General features: G+C 38.2%; 1 protein-coding gene across 1 annotated transcript in view; it reads left to right on the top strand.

Moving 5' to 3' along the window:
- DENND4C (DENN/MADD domain containing 4C) overlaps nucleotides 1-18,536 on the top strand; it is a 46,600-nt gene that overhangs the window by 16,797 nt on the left and 11,267 nt on the right. The window contains exons 10-24 of the mRNA XM_009071783.1: nucleotides 1,110-1,210; nucleotides 2,820-3,038; nucleotides 4,001-4,146; nucleotides 5,157-5,192; nucleotides 5,416-5,546; nucleotides 6,351-6,483; nucleotides 6,959-7,165; nucleotides 7,835-7,963; nucleotides 8,648-8,792; nucleotides 9,125-9,271; nucleotides 11,454-11,570; nucleotides 12,347-12,487; nucleotides 13,789-14,921; nucleotides 16,180-16,360; nucleotides 17,951-18,060. Coding sequence (XP_009070031.1) covers nucleotides 1,110-1,210; nucleotides 2,820-3,038; nucleotides 4,001-4,146; nucleotides 5,157-5,192; nucleotides 5,416-5,546; nucleotides 6,351-6,483; nucleotides 6,959-7,165; nucleotides 7,835-7,963; nucleotides 8,648-8,792; nucleotides 9,125-9,271; nucleotides 11,454-11,570; nucleotides 12,347-12,487; nucleotides 13,789-14,921; nucleotides 16,180-16,360; nucleotides 17,951-18,060 — 3,076 coding nt within the window. The remainder of the gene's footprint in view (nucleotides 1-1,109; nucleotides 1,211-2,819; nucleotides 3,039-4,000; nucleotides 4,147-5,156; nucleotides 5,193-5,415; nucleotides 5,547-6,350; nucleotides 6,484-6,958; nucleotides 7,166-7,834; nucleotides 7,964-8,647; nucleotides 8,793-9,124; nucleotides 9,272-11,453; nucleotides 11,571-12,346; nucleotides 12,488-13,788; nucleotides 14,922-16,179; nucleotides 16,361-17,950; nucleotides 18,061-18,536) is intronic.

The raw sequence follows: 18,536 nt of genomic DNA, 5'->3' as shown, positions 1-18,536 counted from the left end.
GCCATTATTTAGGGGGAAGAATGGGCAGCAGCATCCATTAAACATACAGTTTTTCTTTAACTCTTGAAAATTTGGCTTCCTTCCTAAGATATTTCTGTGTTGATACCAGTAGATCAAATAATGGAAGAAAGATTTCACAGATGCAAACTGCAAAACCAGGTAGTGACAGTATAAACTTGGATAGTAATAACTGGGTAGGTCTCATGGCCACAAGATTAGTTGTACTCCCTGTAGTAGCAATTCTCCCCCACCTTCTGCCTTCTAGAAAGAGGCATAGGAATTCTTGGGATGTACTCCTTACTCTCCCTCCCTCCCTCTGTGTCTCTGTCTGTCTGTCTGTCTGTCTCTCTCTCTCTCTCTAGCGCTCTCTTTCTCTCTTCTCTCTTCTCTCTCTTTCTCTCTCTCTCCCTCTCTCCCTCTCTCTCTCTTTATATGCAAGTGCTTAAAGAAGATCTGTCATTGTATCCATTGTTCTTCTTAAAGAAGATGAGCGTCCTTTTAGGCAAATTACCCCATTGCTTAATCAACCACATTATTTTCCAACTGTGAACTGAATTCCCAAGTCCCTGTTAGACTGTGATTGAAGATGGGACTGTGAGTTGCCATAGACATGTTCCCATGTACTATATGACCATAAAGTTAATAGACTGAAGTTCCGGCATACTGCAGTAACAGTTTCGTGTTGTATCCAAAACTACCTTTCTTTGTATCAGTAACAGCATGGCAGGTTTATGGTAGAATAGAGTTTGTGTAGTAATCATGTACAGAATAGTGTGCTTAAATTATATTAGCAAGACTGATTAAAAAATCTGAAAGGGAAATCATCTAAAAAGTCTAAACCAAATCTTAATGCAGATGCTGCTTACAGAGTGGAGAAAACTCTACTCATTACTCAATTTATACTGTTCTCTATCTGAGGAAATGAAGGTCTGATTTATGTTACTCCCATCTTTTTATTTTTAAGAAATAGGGACAGTGACAAGGTTTCTTCTCAGAATATTTTTCTAAGGTACTGCCCTCTGAAAGTGAAGCAACACAGGGCTGTTGAAGTTACTCTTTTTTATACTATCTGTGTCTTATATATCCTTTTTCTCTCTCCTGTGTTTTAGATCAGATGATAAGAAGAACACCAACTGGAAGCAGTTTCCTAAGAAGCCATGTAAAAGCCTGCTCAGCACCTTAAAGAAACTGCATCCACAGCTGGCAGCAGGTGAAATAGATAAAATAAAATGAATTATAATTAGTATGTACTTGTAAGGATTTTCTGCTATCACACAGAATGCAATAGTAAACTCTGAATGTCACCTGCTTGTTTCTACCCTTTGGTGTACTAGTGTTAGAATTTTAGTTAGAAAAACGGTTTTACATGAGCAGTCTTCAGAACAGGGAAAACATGGTGTCATGAATGAGTGGTTTAGGTCACTTAAGGAATCATCAGCATAGGTATCAGCAAGGCAGGTTTAATATAAGTCTGTGAAAGTACAGCAAAGTGCAGTAGCAAGGTTCACTCTGTTACTTACTATGTAGACAAAGCACATAAAGAAAATCAGATTAGAATCAATGTAGAATGGTTTTAACAGAGACTGGGAACACAAAGGCACAAGGGTGCAAAGAGCTTAAGGGAGACCCTCCCACTGAGTCAAGAGGTTCAGAGAGGACCCCCTTGCTTTTGAAACTCTTGATGAAGCCTAGCTTCTTCTGAGTCCAAACTTAGCCTTTGACTAAAGGGCTAAGTCCAAACTAAGCCCTGGGTTTATGTCTAAAGGATTTAGCAGTGCTTAATCATTGACTCACTTAACACTTGCAAAATGATTTAATAGGATTTACTATAAGCACAGCAGTAATTATAGATCAATTATAAATTAATTACAGACCTGAAATGGAAATATTCATACTATACCTGCTGTTGGGTGTTGAAATCCATTCACGCTTGCATGCACACAGACACAAAGAGTTATGTACAAAGGTCTGTATACCCATTAGAAATTCACCTCAAGTTCAGTGAGATGTGTCAGATGCCTTGGCAACTCTCAGCAGGTGGCAGGTTGAGCCTCAGGGTGTGAGGGGTTATTAGCCTAGACTCTGTGGGCAATGTTCAGCAGTGTCCTCTGAGTATTGCAAACTGGAGAGCTGCTGAGCTCTGAGAGGGAGGTGCTGTGCAGGCACTGTAGCCCAGAAGAGCTCAAAGGGACTGGCTTAGGACCAGTTTACATAGGGTCACAGGATGATTGGCTTCAGTCTCCATCCTGGAGATTGGTAACTACTGGAATTTTCCTTAAAAGCCCAGTTATATTGTCCCATTCAGGCCGTGCTTCAGGCAAATAGTATCCCAAGGCTATCCATTAGGCAGCTGCTGTTCTTTAGGCAGCAGCAGTTTCTGAGAACAGACACTGTTTCTGATGAGCTCAAGGGGAGCTTAACTGCTCAGGAGTCGTTAATCAAGGCCAAGGCCTAACAATAATTCCTGTGGAGACTAGAGATTGTAGAGCAGCCCGAGAAGGAGTGGGGTGGGGAGGGAAATGCACCACCACACATGGTGCCTGGTGTTTATGTTGATTTGTTACTGGAAAACTACATGCAGTTGGATATAGAGTAACATTAGTTCAGCTGACATCCTGGTTTTATATCCCAGACTGCTGCATGAGTTAGGAAAACTCAGAATAAAGCCTTGAGGTAACCTGCCTTTTATATGGGCCAGTTCAGCTGGAAAATAGTCTCAGGATTTCTAGTGCTTGTCACTTCTGAATATGGGCAAATAGAAAAAATGTTTTGAATGCACTCAATTTTAACAAAGGATTGTCTGTGTTGTTCATTACTAGTTCACAGGAGAACTCAAGAGGGCTCTGCAGTGGAGATGACTCCTATAGAGGCAGATTTCTCCTGGCAGAAGAAGATGATAGAACTCGAGATGGAGATCCAGGAAGCTTTTCTCCGTTTCATGGCATCCATTTTAAAGGGTTACAGAACATTCCTCAAGCCAATCACACAGGCGCCTTCAAATAAAGCCACTGCTGCTGATTCCTTGTTTGATCACCAAGGTGAGGGTGAGGCAAACCAGCTGCTGATAGCATTGGCAGTGTTACAGCTCTAAGGCTGAGGAACTGCATAACTTTGAAAGGTCAAAGTTACCTTTAGTTGTACAATTTGTGACAATATTTAAAATTACAATTGTATCAAGTTGAACTGTTCAAAATTTATTAGAGCACATATATACACATAGAACTGCAGTTTTGCACTAGCTCTGGTATTAGAAAAGCTTTCTTGCAGTAGCATGTTGCCTTCTCTTCATGGCATATTGTGTAAGGATACTTCTTGGGAATGAAAGAGTATTTCTCAATTTGTACAGACCAAAAATGCCAGTAATGGACTTGATAAAAATGGGAAAATAAGGGAGAATGGGACAGAGATGAGAAGTATAACAAAGCATAAAGCAGTAGTCAAAAAATGTCGTTTTCCTCATCACTGTAACTTTTCAGATCTGTTCATGAGTTGAATTGTACATAAAATGTCATAGGTATTCTGTTTCGTGTGTGTTGGTGTTTGGGGTTTTGTTTCATTTTTGAGGGAGTTGATTCTTTTTAAAATTACTGGATGAGAGATTTAAGGAGAGATTTTTTTAGTTAGTGGTTTGGGAAGTCTTAAATATGATCAGGCCCATCACCTCTTAGGATAACATTTTTATTTTAGTACAGTTTTAACTGTTAAATGCTTTTGTACAAGGTCATAATCTTTTTCTGGCGCAAAGAGTCAACAAAGGCAACGAGCATGTTACATAGGTGTGATTGATTGACAAGTATTGTTGACTGTGGTAAAAAAATAGTTCTAAAAAATTTGTTATGTTAATCTTCTGAATGCAAGTAGGTATAAGTAGTTGCTTTTGTTGATAAAGCCAATACTTTGTGTATTAGCATCTTAAATATTTCATTGTATCACTTCGTATGTTAATTTCTTATGGAACTCATAACGGGTGTTTGGTTGTGTATTCCCTTTTTACAACCAGGGTTTTTGAAAAGCAGAGACCGTGCCTATACCAAGTTCTACACACATCTCACCAAAACACAGATATTCAGCCGTTTTATTGAAGAGTGCAGTTTCGTGAGTGACAAGGACACTGGTTTGGCATTTTTTGATGACTGCATAGAAAAGGTGAAAAACATAGTAATGCTGCAAAATTATATGGTCATAGTTTTGTGTGTTGTTGCAGGAAACTTTAAAGCCCTGTTGGATTTCGATCTGTAGGATAATGTGAGATATACCAGTAGCTGACACCTTAGCCAAATGCCACCCATGTCTTCCCTTTAAATGTTAATTATCCTCCATCTAACATGGAATTACTACCAGCCATCGTCTGCATTGTTGTTCTTTTTCACACAAATTCCATTTAAAATATGCTTAGTGCTCCTGCTATGGCCAAAACTGATGTATCTAGCTAAGCTTCCCTTTCATTGCATGCATTTCATAGGAGAAAGAGTGCCTTTTAATTTTTTTTATTGTTATTTTTGTTTTTACTTCTTTGAAGTCTCGTTAGTGTGGTTCTGGTCTGAAGGGATGACAGAGTTTATAGCTTCATCTTTAAAATGCCAAGTTGCAATATGAAAATTGAGGAGCTATAGAATAATATTTATTTTCTAAGTTGTATATGCATCTGTGATTCTTTCTGGGCAGAACCTTTATTTTAATACCAAGTCCTTATAGAATGATTCTTTGATTCTGTATTGATTCCAATCAAATTAACACTTGTAAACAGATGATAAAATACATGTTTAGAGGTTTATTTGCCTTTATTTTACTCTCTGCTGAGTATTGGGTATGCATCTAGAGCCTACTGTGTTAATTCTTGTTTCTGCAGGTTGTCACATTGAAAGTATCCTCAAAACAGCAGTTTCTTTAAAGTAAACTAAATTAAAGCACTTTCTTTTGATGCATTTAAGATTTTGTCTTTACTGGGTAATGTCAGCAGGTTGAAAGCTTGCTGATCGCTGAGTTCTTCACTGAAGTATTTGAAAAAGAGTTTAATTGCTTCTACAGTAGTATGAAAATTTGTGTCCTCTTTAATATTTCAGTAAATGACACAGCCTTATTAGAATTATTGAGGATTTTTTTTTTGAGTTCAGAAGAAACTCTTCATTTTTAAATTTTTTTTTCTCTTTTCCCAGCTCTTTCCAGATAAAGGAACAGAAAAAGGAGAGAAGGTACTTTGTCCATCAGAATGTTCAGGATCATGAAATAAAATGGACAGACAAGGCTGTGGCCTTGATATTTGAGTAACTAGAGCAAATTTAATTTATACAACATACATAATCAAATACATTATATATTAAATATATTTCTACATATTCTAACATAATTAAAGTTAAAAAGAACATTTTGTTGCAATGCCACACTCTGTGCTTAGTGTACAAACTCTGTTTTCAGGTTGATGTAGATTCTGTTGAAGATGCACGGTTGATTGAGCTTGATGAGTCCCAAAAAAGTGAACATACAGTGTTCATAATGCCACCAGAGCCTCCAACTGATGATGGACAGGACCGAGTGCCAAAATACAGGTACAAGTTATACAGACAGAGTGAAACTAGAATGCTTAAGATGTTTAGCAGGGCAGGTGTTTCATGTTGGTGCATTATTTACCTTAAGACAATGTTCTGAGGAACCCTTAAAAAAACACGAACTGGTAAGTTTCTGAAGCTCTACAAGTCAGTGTTTTGTGTGGGTATATTTGAGGGCATGTGGACTTGTTACTAAGTTTTCAGTAACTTCTTGCCAACTTCATAGTGATACTTTTGTAGGTGTATTCAGTGTCTTTCTTCCCGTTTGAGCTATTTATGTGTATTTTGTAGCAAGTGCAGTGCGCTTTGTTGCACATTGGGAATGATGGAGGGCAGGTTATTTGTCTACCCAGTGCTACTGATATGCAGGTGATGAACAAAGAGAACAAAACTTGCACTCCACTTTTCAGATTTCTTGAATTCAGTCTTTTTTCAGCCCTGTGCAGTAAGTGTGGAGTTTCAGACACTCTGGGTATGATTTTCATCTTGCTCTCTCTCAGAGGTCATGAAGGTTCTGTTTTCAGCTGCTGTACTTGTTAATCATCATCTGTGCTTCCCTGGCATTCATGACATGAGCAGCAGCCTGGTTCTTGCTTCCATTGTCTCTGGAGATTTAATGTGCAAGGCATCTTCATATGGTATCTTTGAGAATAAAACTTAAAGAATCTTGCTGTCTCCTTTTTTTGATTCTTTATTCTCTTGTCTGTCAGTTTTGTCTATACCAGTTGTCTTTGGCTTTCCTGCTATAAGCAGGTATGTGACAAGCTTATCTTCTATTTATTTATTTTTTATTCATCTATGTAGCTATAAAAACTTCCCACGGCTAGATCTCAAGCTGTTTGACAGGCCACAGGAACTCAAGCTCTCCTTCAGCAGACACCCAGCTGGAGGCTGCATTTCAAATAGTCCAGCACTCATGGCAAAGAGGACAAAACAGGTCAGATGAGACTCACTAATCACTGTGTGAACACTGAAAGATGTGAAGTTTTCTGTTAAAACTGCAACTACCTATTTATACGATAAATTGATGTTAGAGGTTCGGTCTTTGTAGCTATTCAGAATGAACACATTCAAACAGAAGGAACAGAAGAAAACAGATAAGCAAATTAGCATCTGAGATTACAGTTCATTGTCAAACACATTTTTAAGCTTTAGAATGTAATATAAAACAAAATTAAATGAAAATTAATGCTTTAGCGGGGCAAAAAAAAAAAGATTAACCCTCATGTTAGTTCTTGCTTGCAGAGAGTCGTAGTAATAGAGTGATAAGAAGGAAGCTTCAGTTGCATGTGTGTCCATTGTTATTAAATGCTTACTCTTAAGAAGCCAGTGTCTGAATTAGTAATGACTTCTGGATGCAGGATGTTACGTCTTATGTTTGCTTTTTTATTTATTTTGTTTTATCCTTACAGGAAATAAAAACAGCCCATAAATTAGCCAAGAAGTATTATGTAAGCCCCCCACAGTGGGCCAAGTGTCTCTTGAGTCATAGTTACAGCCTGTGGTTTATTTGTCTGCCAGCCTATGTCAGAGTTGCACATCCCAAGGTCAAAGCACTGCAGCAGGCATATGATGTTCTAATTAAAATGAGGAAAGCCGATGTGGAACCACTAGATGAGGCAAGTGCAAATCAAACAAAGTTACCATGAATATGGAATAGAAAACAAGGTGCAAATAGAGTGTGTTTTGCTGCCACCACCAGGTTAAGAATACTTGTGGTTTGACCTGTTTTAAACCTGTTTTAAAGTGATCTCAAAGAAGTCTGCTTGACTACGGCAACTGGAAATTAATTTCCTTGTAACCCAGCATGGTCTCAGCTGGGTGAAGTACTCCAATTTTGTGTTGCTAGTCTCCTTCCAGATGACTTCAGGAAGGAAATTCTTGAATATCCTTGGTTTTTAAATGCACTTTGAGTTAGTGCTGTGCAGCCTTACTGCACTGGAGGGATGATGGGTTTGTGTGCAGCATACTGTTCTCTCAGTAGTATCCACAGGCACACAACATCAAGTTATCTTGCTTTTCACATGAGTGTTTCCTTATCTCCTTATTTGCAAACAGAAGAGCCAAGTGGGAAAAGAAATGAGCATACTCAACAATGTGGCTCCTGATGTTATTTCAGCTCCTGAGATTTCCTGTTTAATATTTGCTCCCTCTTCTGGCTGTGGAGTGTTATGGACTAAGTAGTTGCTTTCCCTGTTACGTGTGTGGAGGTTGAAAATCAGGGAAGAGCTTAAGGTGTTTCAGAGTTGTTGTCACCAGTCCATTCATGCATTTCTGTAACTTGCCAGGTCTGCTACAGAGTAGTGATGCAGCTCTGTGGACTGTGGGGTCAGCCTGTTCAGGCTGTGAGAGTCCTTTTTGAAATGAAAAATGCTGGAATACAGCCCAACGCCATCACCTACGGTTATTACAATAAGGTAAGGGAGCAATGCCTTTCTTGCTGTTGTCACTCCCAACGTTCTGTTTTAAAGATTGTTTCTTACAGCTCTTCACTTGGATTTGCTGATTCTGGTGGTCAAACAGTTGTTTTGGATGTTCATACAGTTCACTGGATCTACACTGTATGGTTTTACACTGCTAAATTAACATTGCTGTGCTGTTTGACTAACTAAAAATTCTACAGAAATATACATTTACAGTGTTTCCAAGTTTTTGAAATATCTAGTGCTTCCCTGTCAAATACATCTGTTGCAGGGTGTATTCTCTAAGGTAGCAGGATCCAAGGTGAATGAAAGCTGGAGGTTCCTAATCCATCCAAGGATGGATTAGGCTAGTTGAAGTAGCTTCCTCCTCCCTCTTTCTTTCTTCCAAGATCCTGTAATACGCTGATGAGACTTCTTAGTAAATTATGTAAAGTGATGATAAAAGAGGTGCTACCTTGGTCTTTTGTTGGTATCAAAATATATAAATAGGAACAAAATCCTCCTTGTTTATTTAAGGAAATCCTGATCCATTGTTTTTTGTACTCAACTATTGTATGCAGAGCTGTGGGATAAAAGGAAATATGTTTTTTGGTTAAGGGGGAAAAAAGCTTCTCACCATATGTGTTTCTTAGTGTAACTTTCTTACTGTTTTTATTATTGCAATGTCTCTTTCTGTAGGCAGTTTTAGAGTCCTCTTGGCCTAGCAGTAACCGTAGTGGCATATTCCTGTGGACAAAGGTACGAAATGTAGTTCATGGCACAGCACAGTTTAGGCAGTGCTTAAAGAAAGCAACGCAGAACCCACGAGTGCCTGTGATGCCAGGTAATAAGTTAGTTGAAATGGATTTATTTCTGCTGAACAAGAGCATAACATGCTTTCTGATAGATTGCAGCTAACATTGTGGCTTTTAAAAGTGGAAAATCTGTCCTTAAATGTATAAAAATTGGTAATTGCCAACTTGATGCTTGAAACAGTATTAGACTGTGTTTCACAGAGTGAAGAGTTAATTGTCTGAATTCTGTTGCTAGAATTTCATGTTCTTATTTTGTATGTGCAAGCAGAAGTATTTACTGTTGTCTGAAGAGGTTAGATTTGTTTAAAAAGCTGAAAAGTTAAATCCTCTCTTACTAACCAGCTCTCGTTCATGTCTTTAGCTCTGCGGAGTCCCACGGGTGGAAGTGATGGGGACATGGTGAGCCATGGTAGCGTGGATAGTTCTAATGATGCTAACAGTGGGGAGCACACCCTCTTCGTCAGTGACTTAGTCAGGCTTGATTCCATTGATAATCACTCTAGCACAGGTACTAGATTCTGCTGGGTTTCACTACTAACAGTTCCCCAAAAGGCTAAATTTTCTAGTCTCCTGTTGATTTCCCTTCCACAGCTACCACCTTGCCCTCTTGAGGCTGTAGAGAATGAAGCATGGAGTTAACCCCTGTAGAAAAAGAAATACACTGTTGTTGAATATTGCTCCTTTACTGCAGATCATGCTGCTTTAGTTTGGAATGAACCATAGCAGAAGTACAGTTAGATTAAAAGAAATGTCTTGCTGTGGTCTCCTGTACCTCGCTTTTTGTGTTAATCTTCAGAAGGTATGAAACCTCTCACATATGAGGCTGCTGAATTTTTGCATGTTGTTATTTATTCATAGAAGTGATAGCCTGTGTCAGTAAAATCTTTCTCTGCCTTAAAGGAAAGGCGTGATAGTTGCCGAGGTGATTAGAAGGTAACACTTGACAATGTTTCTCCTTGATGATACTCCAGAATGGCCTAGTTAGCATTCATGGAATTACTCTGTTAAGTTTCATTACAGTGAACTGTGCTTTAAAAGACTGTATTTGAATTTCTTAATAGTAGTTGCTAAACTTGGAAATAAATATAGAAATGACCAAAACCTTGTCATACAGTTTTTATGAGACACTGTGGGGTTGGAAAGACAGGTGATAAGATGGAGAAAAACTCTGCCCTAAACATGTTATGCACTCTTCCAGACAAACTGGAGTAAAAAAAGTGCACAGGAAGTTAATCACTTGAGATGTCAAGACAAAATGCATGGTTCTTTGTATCTGCTTTAGTACTGATCACATCCTACCTGTGCACACTCTCAACTAAACTCCTTTCTGTGTGTACTTCAAAACTTAATGTACAAATGGTTCTTGCACACTCTTCATGTTTTTAACACCTTGAGCCCTTCTGTAAGGAGAACTTGACTCTGATTCCTGTGCTTCATCTGATGTGTCTGCCTAGATTACTGAACTTCCCTTCTCTCTGCTCTTCGTTGCTCTGCTTTTTGCTCTTTGCTGTCTCTTGGGTGCCGCATTTGTCCTTGGCTATCACGGTGTGGGGTGCAGACATATGGTGTGAAGCCTTGGATGCACGTGTGCATTATTTCTACCCTTGAATGTTACTTCTGCAGGTAATTCACCTATTTATTGATAGGGTATTTTCACTTCTGTGCAAAGCAGGGATACTAACATTATTGAAATTTTGGTAGGGAGAAGAAAAGGGCCAAAGAATGTCACAATTTAATTTTCTATATAAAAAATTGTAATATGGTAGCCATATGTAATAATCCATGGCTACTCAAACCTTTAATTCTTCTTTTCATGTTTGTTATTTGTTGGTAAAATAAACAGCAGTAATTTGTATGGTAGATAAATTGTGTCTGTCAGTCAAGTTTTATGAAGCTTCCTAACCCCTTTCACACTCAGTAACTTACACTTTGATCTTTTTCTGGTACTGCAATGTATTCTAATAGGTACTTAAAAGCATGCAAACAATCCTGTTTAACATGTTGCTGAGGGATATGTCCCATACAGTATTTTAGTCTTTTTGCATATGCAGCAATACTTCAGATAAGAATAACGGAGAAGAGATAGTCTTTCTGCAGTTTCCTATGGCAGACTTTTTGGACCACTGTAAACTTTTTTTGGTTTTGAGTGAGTGAGTTGCAGCTGTCAAGTTTAATTGGTATTGCAGGGGAACAGGCTTTTAAAATTGTTTACATTTTTTACTTTTTTCCTATTACAATTTACACTTTGCACTCCAGTGCAAAGATACAGCACGGTTTGTGGTTTCAGGGCTGTATTTGTTGTTTGAATCTTGCTCAGTTACTGTTGTGCTTGTCTAAATTTCTTTTGTAGATGCATTTGAGAATTTAGCTTGCCCATCAATTAAGTATTTCATGCTAATAGAAGGAGATAGAGTGCATTAAAAGTAGTTAGTCACCATAGCATTTCTGAGGGAATAACTGGTGTTCAATATTATAATTAGAAGTGTAAATTTGGATTTGTATAACCTAATTATCTCTGCTGTCACCATTGCTGAGCTGATCTGTGTACAAATTGGGTATTTTGAAGATCTTGGTATGAATTTTTGTGGAGAAACAACATGTGAAACAAATCAATTTCAGTTCTACTGTTTTCTTACGAGTTTAGGAAGGAAAACCAAATTTGAAGCATGTGTTTGTATTTCTTCAAACAGGTGGTCAGTCAGACCAGGTTAAGGATGAACTTTTAAGCGATGATGGGGATAGTATTCCTGCAACTGAAACACAAGTAGAGAAATCTGTTTCTTCTAAAGATGAAGACTTACTAGGAGGTTAAGTATGCGTGTTTGCATTGATGAAGGCTTTCAGTAACAAATGTGCTTCATGCATTAGACTACCACAGATACTCAATGTACTCAATTAATAATGTTGCCAAGTTCAAAATATAACTGTATGAAATCTGTTGTACTAGTTCTGTGCCCTAAATAATAGCAGTGAAATACATATAGGTAGAAGTAGCCTTTTATTGGAATAATTTATACAGATGGAAAAATTAGACAAGTGCTGGGGCACCCAGTATTTTGCATTCCATTACTGTCATTTATATGTTTGAAAGCTTGACAGTTTTTTTTGGCTGTACCAGTTGACCTAATAAAAGGCACTACTTTTTCTTACAAACTCTTCTCAGCTATAGATTGGAAGAGTCATCTACGGTCTATCTCTGATCATCTTCTGTCCAAATATTGCCCTTAGTTTTTCTGTATTTTACTGTTTTCATTACTGAATTTATGTGAGTTAGGATTTCTAAAGCTGGCAGTAGACAAATAGTCCCACGTGAAAATCTGCATACCACTGTTCTTGCTCTACTTTGGTTAGCTGAAAAAATATCAAAGGAAAAAATTGGCAAATGCTCTAACCTTGTGAACATTTAAGCACTCTGTGCCTGAGGCTGATGACTGTCATCTCTCTGGGTATTACTTCCAGGAAATACTCAGAACCTAGTAGGTTGTTATTACACAAGGGAACAGTGTTGAGTTTATATTTTATCTAACAATGCAAATGAAATAATTTAGTTTATCAACTGAAGTTCACATTCTCTTTCTTGCAGAGGTTTCTACGGAGCAATCTTATGAAGAGCAACAGCTGAATACAGAAACTCTTAATCCAACTGACCCACCTGCTTGTGGTAACAGTATTGTGAAAGTTCCATCTGGCATTTTTGATAGCAGTGGAAGGAAAAACAGTTGTGGTGAGTCACTAGGTGAAACAGAGCTTGCTTATAGTCCTGATCGTGTTGTGCTATAATGTTTTGCAGTGTTTTGTGTCATGGAAAGAAATAAAACTTCTATTCAAGTTGCAAATGTCTTGTACAACATTTGCTTTCCACCATTATCCTTCGCAGGTGACTTAAAAGGAAACTAACTGGATTTCAACCTCAGGTTGAAAATCACTGTTGAGTAGATTGAAATCAAGGTTTTCCCTGTCCTGCATGGACAGTGTATCAGTAATGTACTAGGAAACAGAATTAGTGTCTCTACTCTTGATTTTGTCACCTAAACCTTGCTGATCTTAGACAAATCTCTTTATTGCTGTGGCTTTCATTGCTGATGTATAATGTGGGAACAATGCATGTTGTCTTTGTGCTGTACAAAGTTCATTTGCTTACCTGGAGATTTATGATGATGAAGACTTAGGGATATATAAAAGCCAAATCTTGGGGCCCCATTTTTTTAATGCCTTTGTGTCTGTCCTTTACTAAGACAAGGTAGTCTATCTTCAATGTATCTTGATAGCAAAGAATTGAGTCTCAGGTAAGAAATTGCACAGAGCCTTTTTGGAAATTAGGAGAAGTCGTGGCTAGCCAAGAAGCATCATCAATGTGAGACTCAAACATCCTCTAGCAGTGGATATGGTACATCGTGTCCTCTGCTGGGATCCTAATATAGTAGAATTTCCATACTCAGGGAGGTTTTTACCTAGCTAACACAGCTGTCTAGGCAATAAATATTCCCAATTCCCCTGAGGAAGTAGGAATATTTATAAGATTGTTTTATATCTTCCGCATGCTAAATTTAATTAGCTGCTTCTACATATATGGCTGTGTCATAAATGAAGTAATTAATCTGTATTGGGCAGGCACACAATGTTTTTTTTTCAGAACCAGAATGAACTATATAGTTTGACGTATAGATTTGTGAATATAGCTCTTGGAAAAAAACCATAACAACTAGAGCAATTTTTACTTAGAACTATACTTTTCTTTAGTTCATGGGTGTAGTACCTACTCTGTGCTGGGTGATGGCCCAGGGAAGGGAGGTTGGAAGCCATAAATGGCTTTGACTCCACAGAGTAGGTAGCTTTTGATCTGCAGAATGCCTTTGCAGCCAGTGAAATAACTTGTTAATGCTAGTGTAACTTCTTAATGCACAACTTGAGACTGTGGCACTCTGTCTTCTCACTAGTAAGGTGACAAAGGAGATTTCACATGATTTCAGGAAATAAACATTTTTGGTGGCTAGAGATACTATACTAATGCATTTTCTCTTTTAGAAACTGTTGCTAGCCCACTGTTCATAGCTCAGGATTCAGTCGAAGATGTAGTCTTTGATGATGTTTCTCTTAAGAGAAGAAGTGAGAAAAGACAGAAGAGACAGAAACTGTTTTCACAGAGAAGCTGCAGTTTCAGCAGTGAAAGCAGAGCTGGAATGCTGCTGAAAAAAGGCAGCTTGGACTTGCATTCTAAAGAAATAGCAATAATGATGGGAGCAGATGCCAAGATCCTAACAGCAGCTTTATCTTCACCCTGTCATATGAATACATCCCACAGCTTTGAAAATACTGTTGACCAGCAGCTTTCTGATATGACTGGCACTTGGAGTTGTGTGACTGAGAGTGATTGGGAATTAGAACACAGGTCTTTACCAGTGCTGGAAGAACCTGGGGAAGGGCAGGAGCATCTAGAGAATGGAAGAGATGAAAACATAACCACAGTGAAAGATGTGAACCTAGAACAGACAGCTGAGTCCAAAAACCAAGAACCAGAATCCAAAGATGCAACTGCTAAAAGGAATAGCTTTTATGGAGTGGTTAAGCCTGTCGAAAGGGAAGATGTTGAAGTAGGCTTGGACCCTTTATCTTTACTGGCTACTGACAGCATGCAACCTAATTATCCAGAACCTGAGGAGAAGTTGGTGTCACCAGTTGTAGCGCGTAATTTGGCAGATGAAATAGAGAGCTACATGAATTTGAAGAACCCACTGGGTAGTAAGTTTCCCAGCATGGAACTGCACAAGCCAGATAAGGAGGCAGAAGTTTCTGGTACACTTGGTCACTCCCAAGAAAGGAGGTCAAGCCTGCCTTTGGATACTGTCCTGCCATCCCCCAAGTCCTATGAAAATCGGAGAAGTCCTGTGTCCAGATCCAAAACATTCACTGGACGATCAAAGCAACAAACACCCCCCCAAGTTCAAAAGGAGAGGTCTTCATCTTTGACAGGACTGGGTCGTTCTTCTCCACATGGCTCATTAGGAACCGTCGTAATGACTTTTTCCAACCTGAAGTTAGACAATATACTGTCTGGGCCAAAAATTGATGTTTTGAAATCAGGCATGAAGCAGGCTGCCAACGTGGCCAGCAAGATGTGGGGAGTGGTAACTTCAGCATATAGTTACTCAGATGATGAGGTAAGTATTTTTCAATATGCAAAGTCTGGGGAGACAAAGGTAGAGAGGTATTTTCTGTGTCCAGAAGATTGCTTCATAAGGAGATGGTTTTTAATAGGTATTGACTTTTATTAGCTAATAAAAGTTATGGTTTATATATGGTGTTTTCCCTTGCCATTAAAAAAAATCACTTTTCACACAAAAGTGAAACAATCTTGATACAGTAATCCTTAAGTTTTTGTTCTCTATGTCCCCTCCATTTATTTATTTATCTGTTTCTCTTTTTTTAATATATTTAAAGAAACTGAGACAACAGACCCTGCTAAGAACAAAATTGCATCACCTTAAATGATACCATACTACCTGTCCTATTTTAAAAAATGAAGGTTATGAAAACAAACCGCAGACCTAAGAATTCAGATTGGGGAGGGTTAAAGTTGAAAGTAATAGCAACAGCATAGAGACTTAGTAAATTTACCGATCAGGAATTTGGAAGGTAGATGTTTTGATTCTTGTGTGATTAACAGAGTCTTTTTGAGAGTAAAACATTTTGGGCTATAATGACAAGAGTGAAAGGAGGTGGAGGGATGAATATTTTAACTTCCTCTGGTCTATATATGTCTTGTTACTGTGCCTTCAATCATTTTTCTCACTTAGGAAGGCTTCTGTGTCCTCCAGTTAACCCCTTGATCTGGTGGTTTTTGTTTCATAGCACATAATTCCATTAATGTGACTTATTTTACTTTTCTTCAAGGATCTTTTAATTCTCTCCTGCTTTTTTTCTTTAACTTACTTTTTTAAAAAGATCTTACTTGTTGTACATTGTCGCATCTTGTGTTTTGGTGACTGTATTAGTGCTGCATCATTTCAGCTGGTGTGTTTCATTCCTGTCTTCAATTCTGAAAATATACCTTTAACTTGGACCTTTGTCCTTATAATTCCTTCATTTTGTATAATGTCTGACAAGTCACAATTTCTGCATCATTTTTCCTATTTCTCCTGTAATGATGTTTATATCCCTGTTGTTTTGTCACTCAGTTTGGTCCTTACCTACAATATTTTCACTGCTAAAGCATTTCATTTTTTCAATATCCTCTTACTTTGTCCAGGATCTGCTCTTTTTGGGGTTACATAGATTTATCTTACATCTAATAAACATTTTACATCAGGTTTTCATCTCAGTCTGCTATTTTAATTAGTTATTTGTTAGAATAAAGATGGAAGTCAAATTGTGGATATGGAAGTACTCAAAAACACTAATTTCCTTCTTGCATTAAAGGAAGAAAGCAATCGACCAGACTTTACCTTTCCTGCGGGTTTTGAAGATAATATTTTAGGAGATAATCTGTCATCAAGAACTGGAGTCCCAGGGCTGATTACAAATGAGCTTGCACAAAGCACTACTAGTCTTGGCAGTAGCAGCAGCAGTGGAGATGCAGGAAGACAGCATTATTGTGCAGGTGAGATAGTTTGGTTTTGTTTTCTCCTCATAACTTGATTATAATACAACAAACAGGGGAAACTTGTATGTGAGATCATTCAGAACAGTGGAAGTTTATGGTAACGTGAAATTATTTCAAGCCCTTAAGAGAATTACAAGCGAATTTTTGCTTCCATTTTAATACTCTTCTCTTGCAGTAGCAAATAGCTAATACTTTTCTCTTTGTTGAATGTATAAAGAGCTGACACAAAATGCAGGAATTTAACCATAAAAATACTTCCTCTGCATATAGGATAATAAGATTCTTAAATAATTATAGCAAGGAACACCTCATTCATGTAAGGTCATAATACCCTGAAGATTGTTGAAATATTGATGCAGAAAAGCTGAGCAGAGTTCAAGAACTGCAAATAGCTGCATAACTAGCAGAGACAGATCTTTTAAAGGGGGAAAAGAAGTAAAGAAATCAAAAACAAGCTAACAAAACCAACTCCATAGCTCCAAGCACACAACTGCCCCCAAAGTGATACACACTAAAGTCTATTCTACTTTACCGTGGAATTGGGGGTGTTGGATACATACTTGAAGTCGTGAAGGTAAATAGTTGATGACTCTATGCTTGTTGTGAAATTGTCCTTCCCTCCCCCTGACAAACTGGATTAACTAAACTTAATAATCTTCAGTTCAGATTTGATTCAGTTGTATTTTGTTCTTACTTGGAGAAAAAGATGTGATACTGAACCAGCTGCAGGGTTGGTTTAGCTCTCTGTGTAGTACTTTAATGGTGCAAATATCATAAAGCCACTTTGCATCAAGAGTGGATGAAGTGTCCTGCAGACTGGAGATAAGCTGGCCCTGTCTTGCAAAATCTTGACAGGATATCTTCTAGTTCCTGTTAGTTAGGACAATTATCGTAATTAATGATAAAGAGTGGCAGCCAACAGGATATGTAAAATTTGTTCAGAGACACAAACCTGAGCTGAAGAAGCAGAGGGACCTTCTTCACGATGAGGGGATTCTGGTAGTCATTTTTTGAACAGGAGAGTTTGTCTGGGCTTGTGAGAAGTAATTCTGATAGTTTTGCCCCCTTAAACTGATTCCAGCCATTTCCTTCTGATAAGTGTGTTCCAACTCCTTTTCCCTTTCTCCGGAACAAAGCTCATAACCCTAAAACCTAGTCTTACCAAAGAAGGGGTATTTATTTTACTGCAGTTTTAGCCAGAGAAATCTTAAGCACAATAACAGCATATTTGGTATCTTGTGTCTCACCTGGTACTATCTTTCTGTTTGCTATTTGCATGTAGATGTGTCATTCAAGAAATCATAACCAGACTTTTAAAGTAGATATATTGAGCCATCTTACTGCACTTTGTCAGTCTTTACTTTTAGTTTGTGTTTGTTTTACTAACCTGTGATGTATTGTGTTAGAAAGATTACCTTGTAATGTTGATCAAAAGCATTACTATTATATTGTAATTATAATGTCAGTGAGTTACAGATGCACATATCTTTGGAGGTCTTCTGGTACAGTTTTCTTGCCTTAATTATATTATATAATGTTAATTACTCATTGCTTGAATACAGGACTCAAACAACTCTTTCTGTACAGGTGAAGCTTCATTCTCCAAAAGTATGAAAGTTCCAGATTCTGAGAAGTCAGAGCACAGCTCTTCACATAATACTAGTTTATCCAGCATTTTCCAGAACTATGCAATGGAGGTAAGATTAATAACTTATAGATGAAAGCTATAATAACTCAGCATTACTGTGTGCATTAATTACCTGTTTGGTTGGATTTTTCAAAACAATTTTTACCATGTTTATGCTGCAGAGGTACTTAATTGTAGCTTAATAGATGCTTCATGTGGCCCAGGGTGAGACAGCAGCTGTAACACTGAGAGGAGCCCACACTGGAGCAGCCTCCTGGAAGGACCTGTGGAGTGAGGAGCCCAGGCTGGAGCAGGATTGCTCTCAGAGTCCCACACCAGAGCAGGCTAGTCCTGAAGGACTGCACCACACCGGAGCAGTTAGTGAAGAACTGCAGTCCATGGGAGGAACTCATGTTGGAGGAGTTTGTGTAGGACTGTCTCCTGTGGACCCCACACTACACTGGAGCAGGGGAAGAGTGTGAGGAAGAAGGAGCATCAGAGAAGACATGTGATGAACTGACCACAATTCCCCTGCTCCAATGTGCT

This window comes from Acanthisitta chloris, unplaced genomic scaffold (genome assembly GCF_000695815.1).
Source record: "Acanthisitta chloris isolate BGI_N310 unplaced genomic scaffold, ASM69581v1 scaffold13243, whole genome shotgun sequence".
In the NCBI taxonomy this organism is placed as follows: Eukaryota; Metazoa; Chordata; class Aves; order Passeriformes; family Acanthisittidae; genus Acanthisitta; species Acanthisitta chloris.
This window is presented reverse-complemented; position numbering and strand designations above follow the sequence as displayed.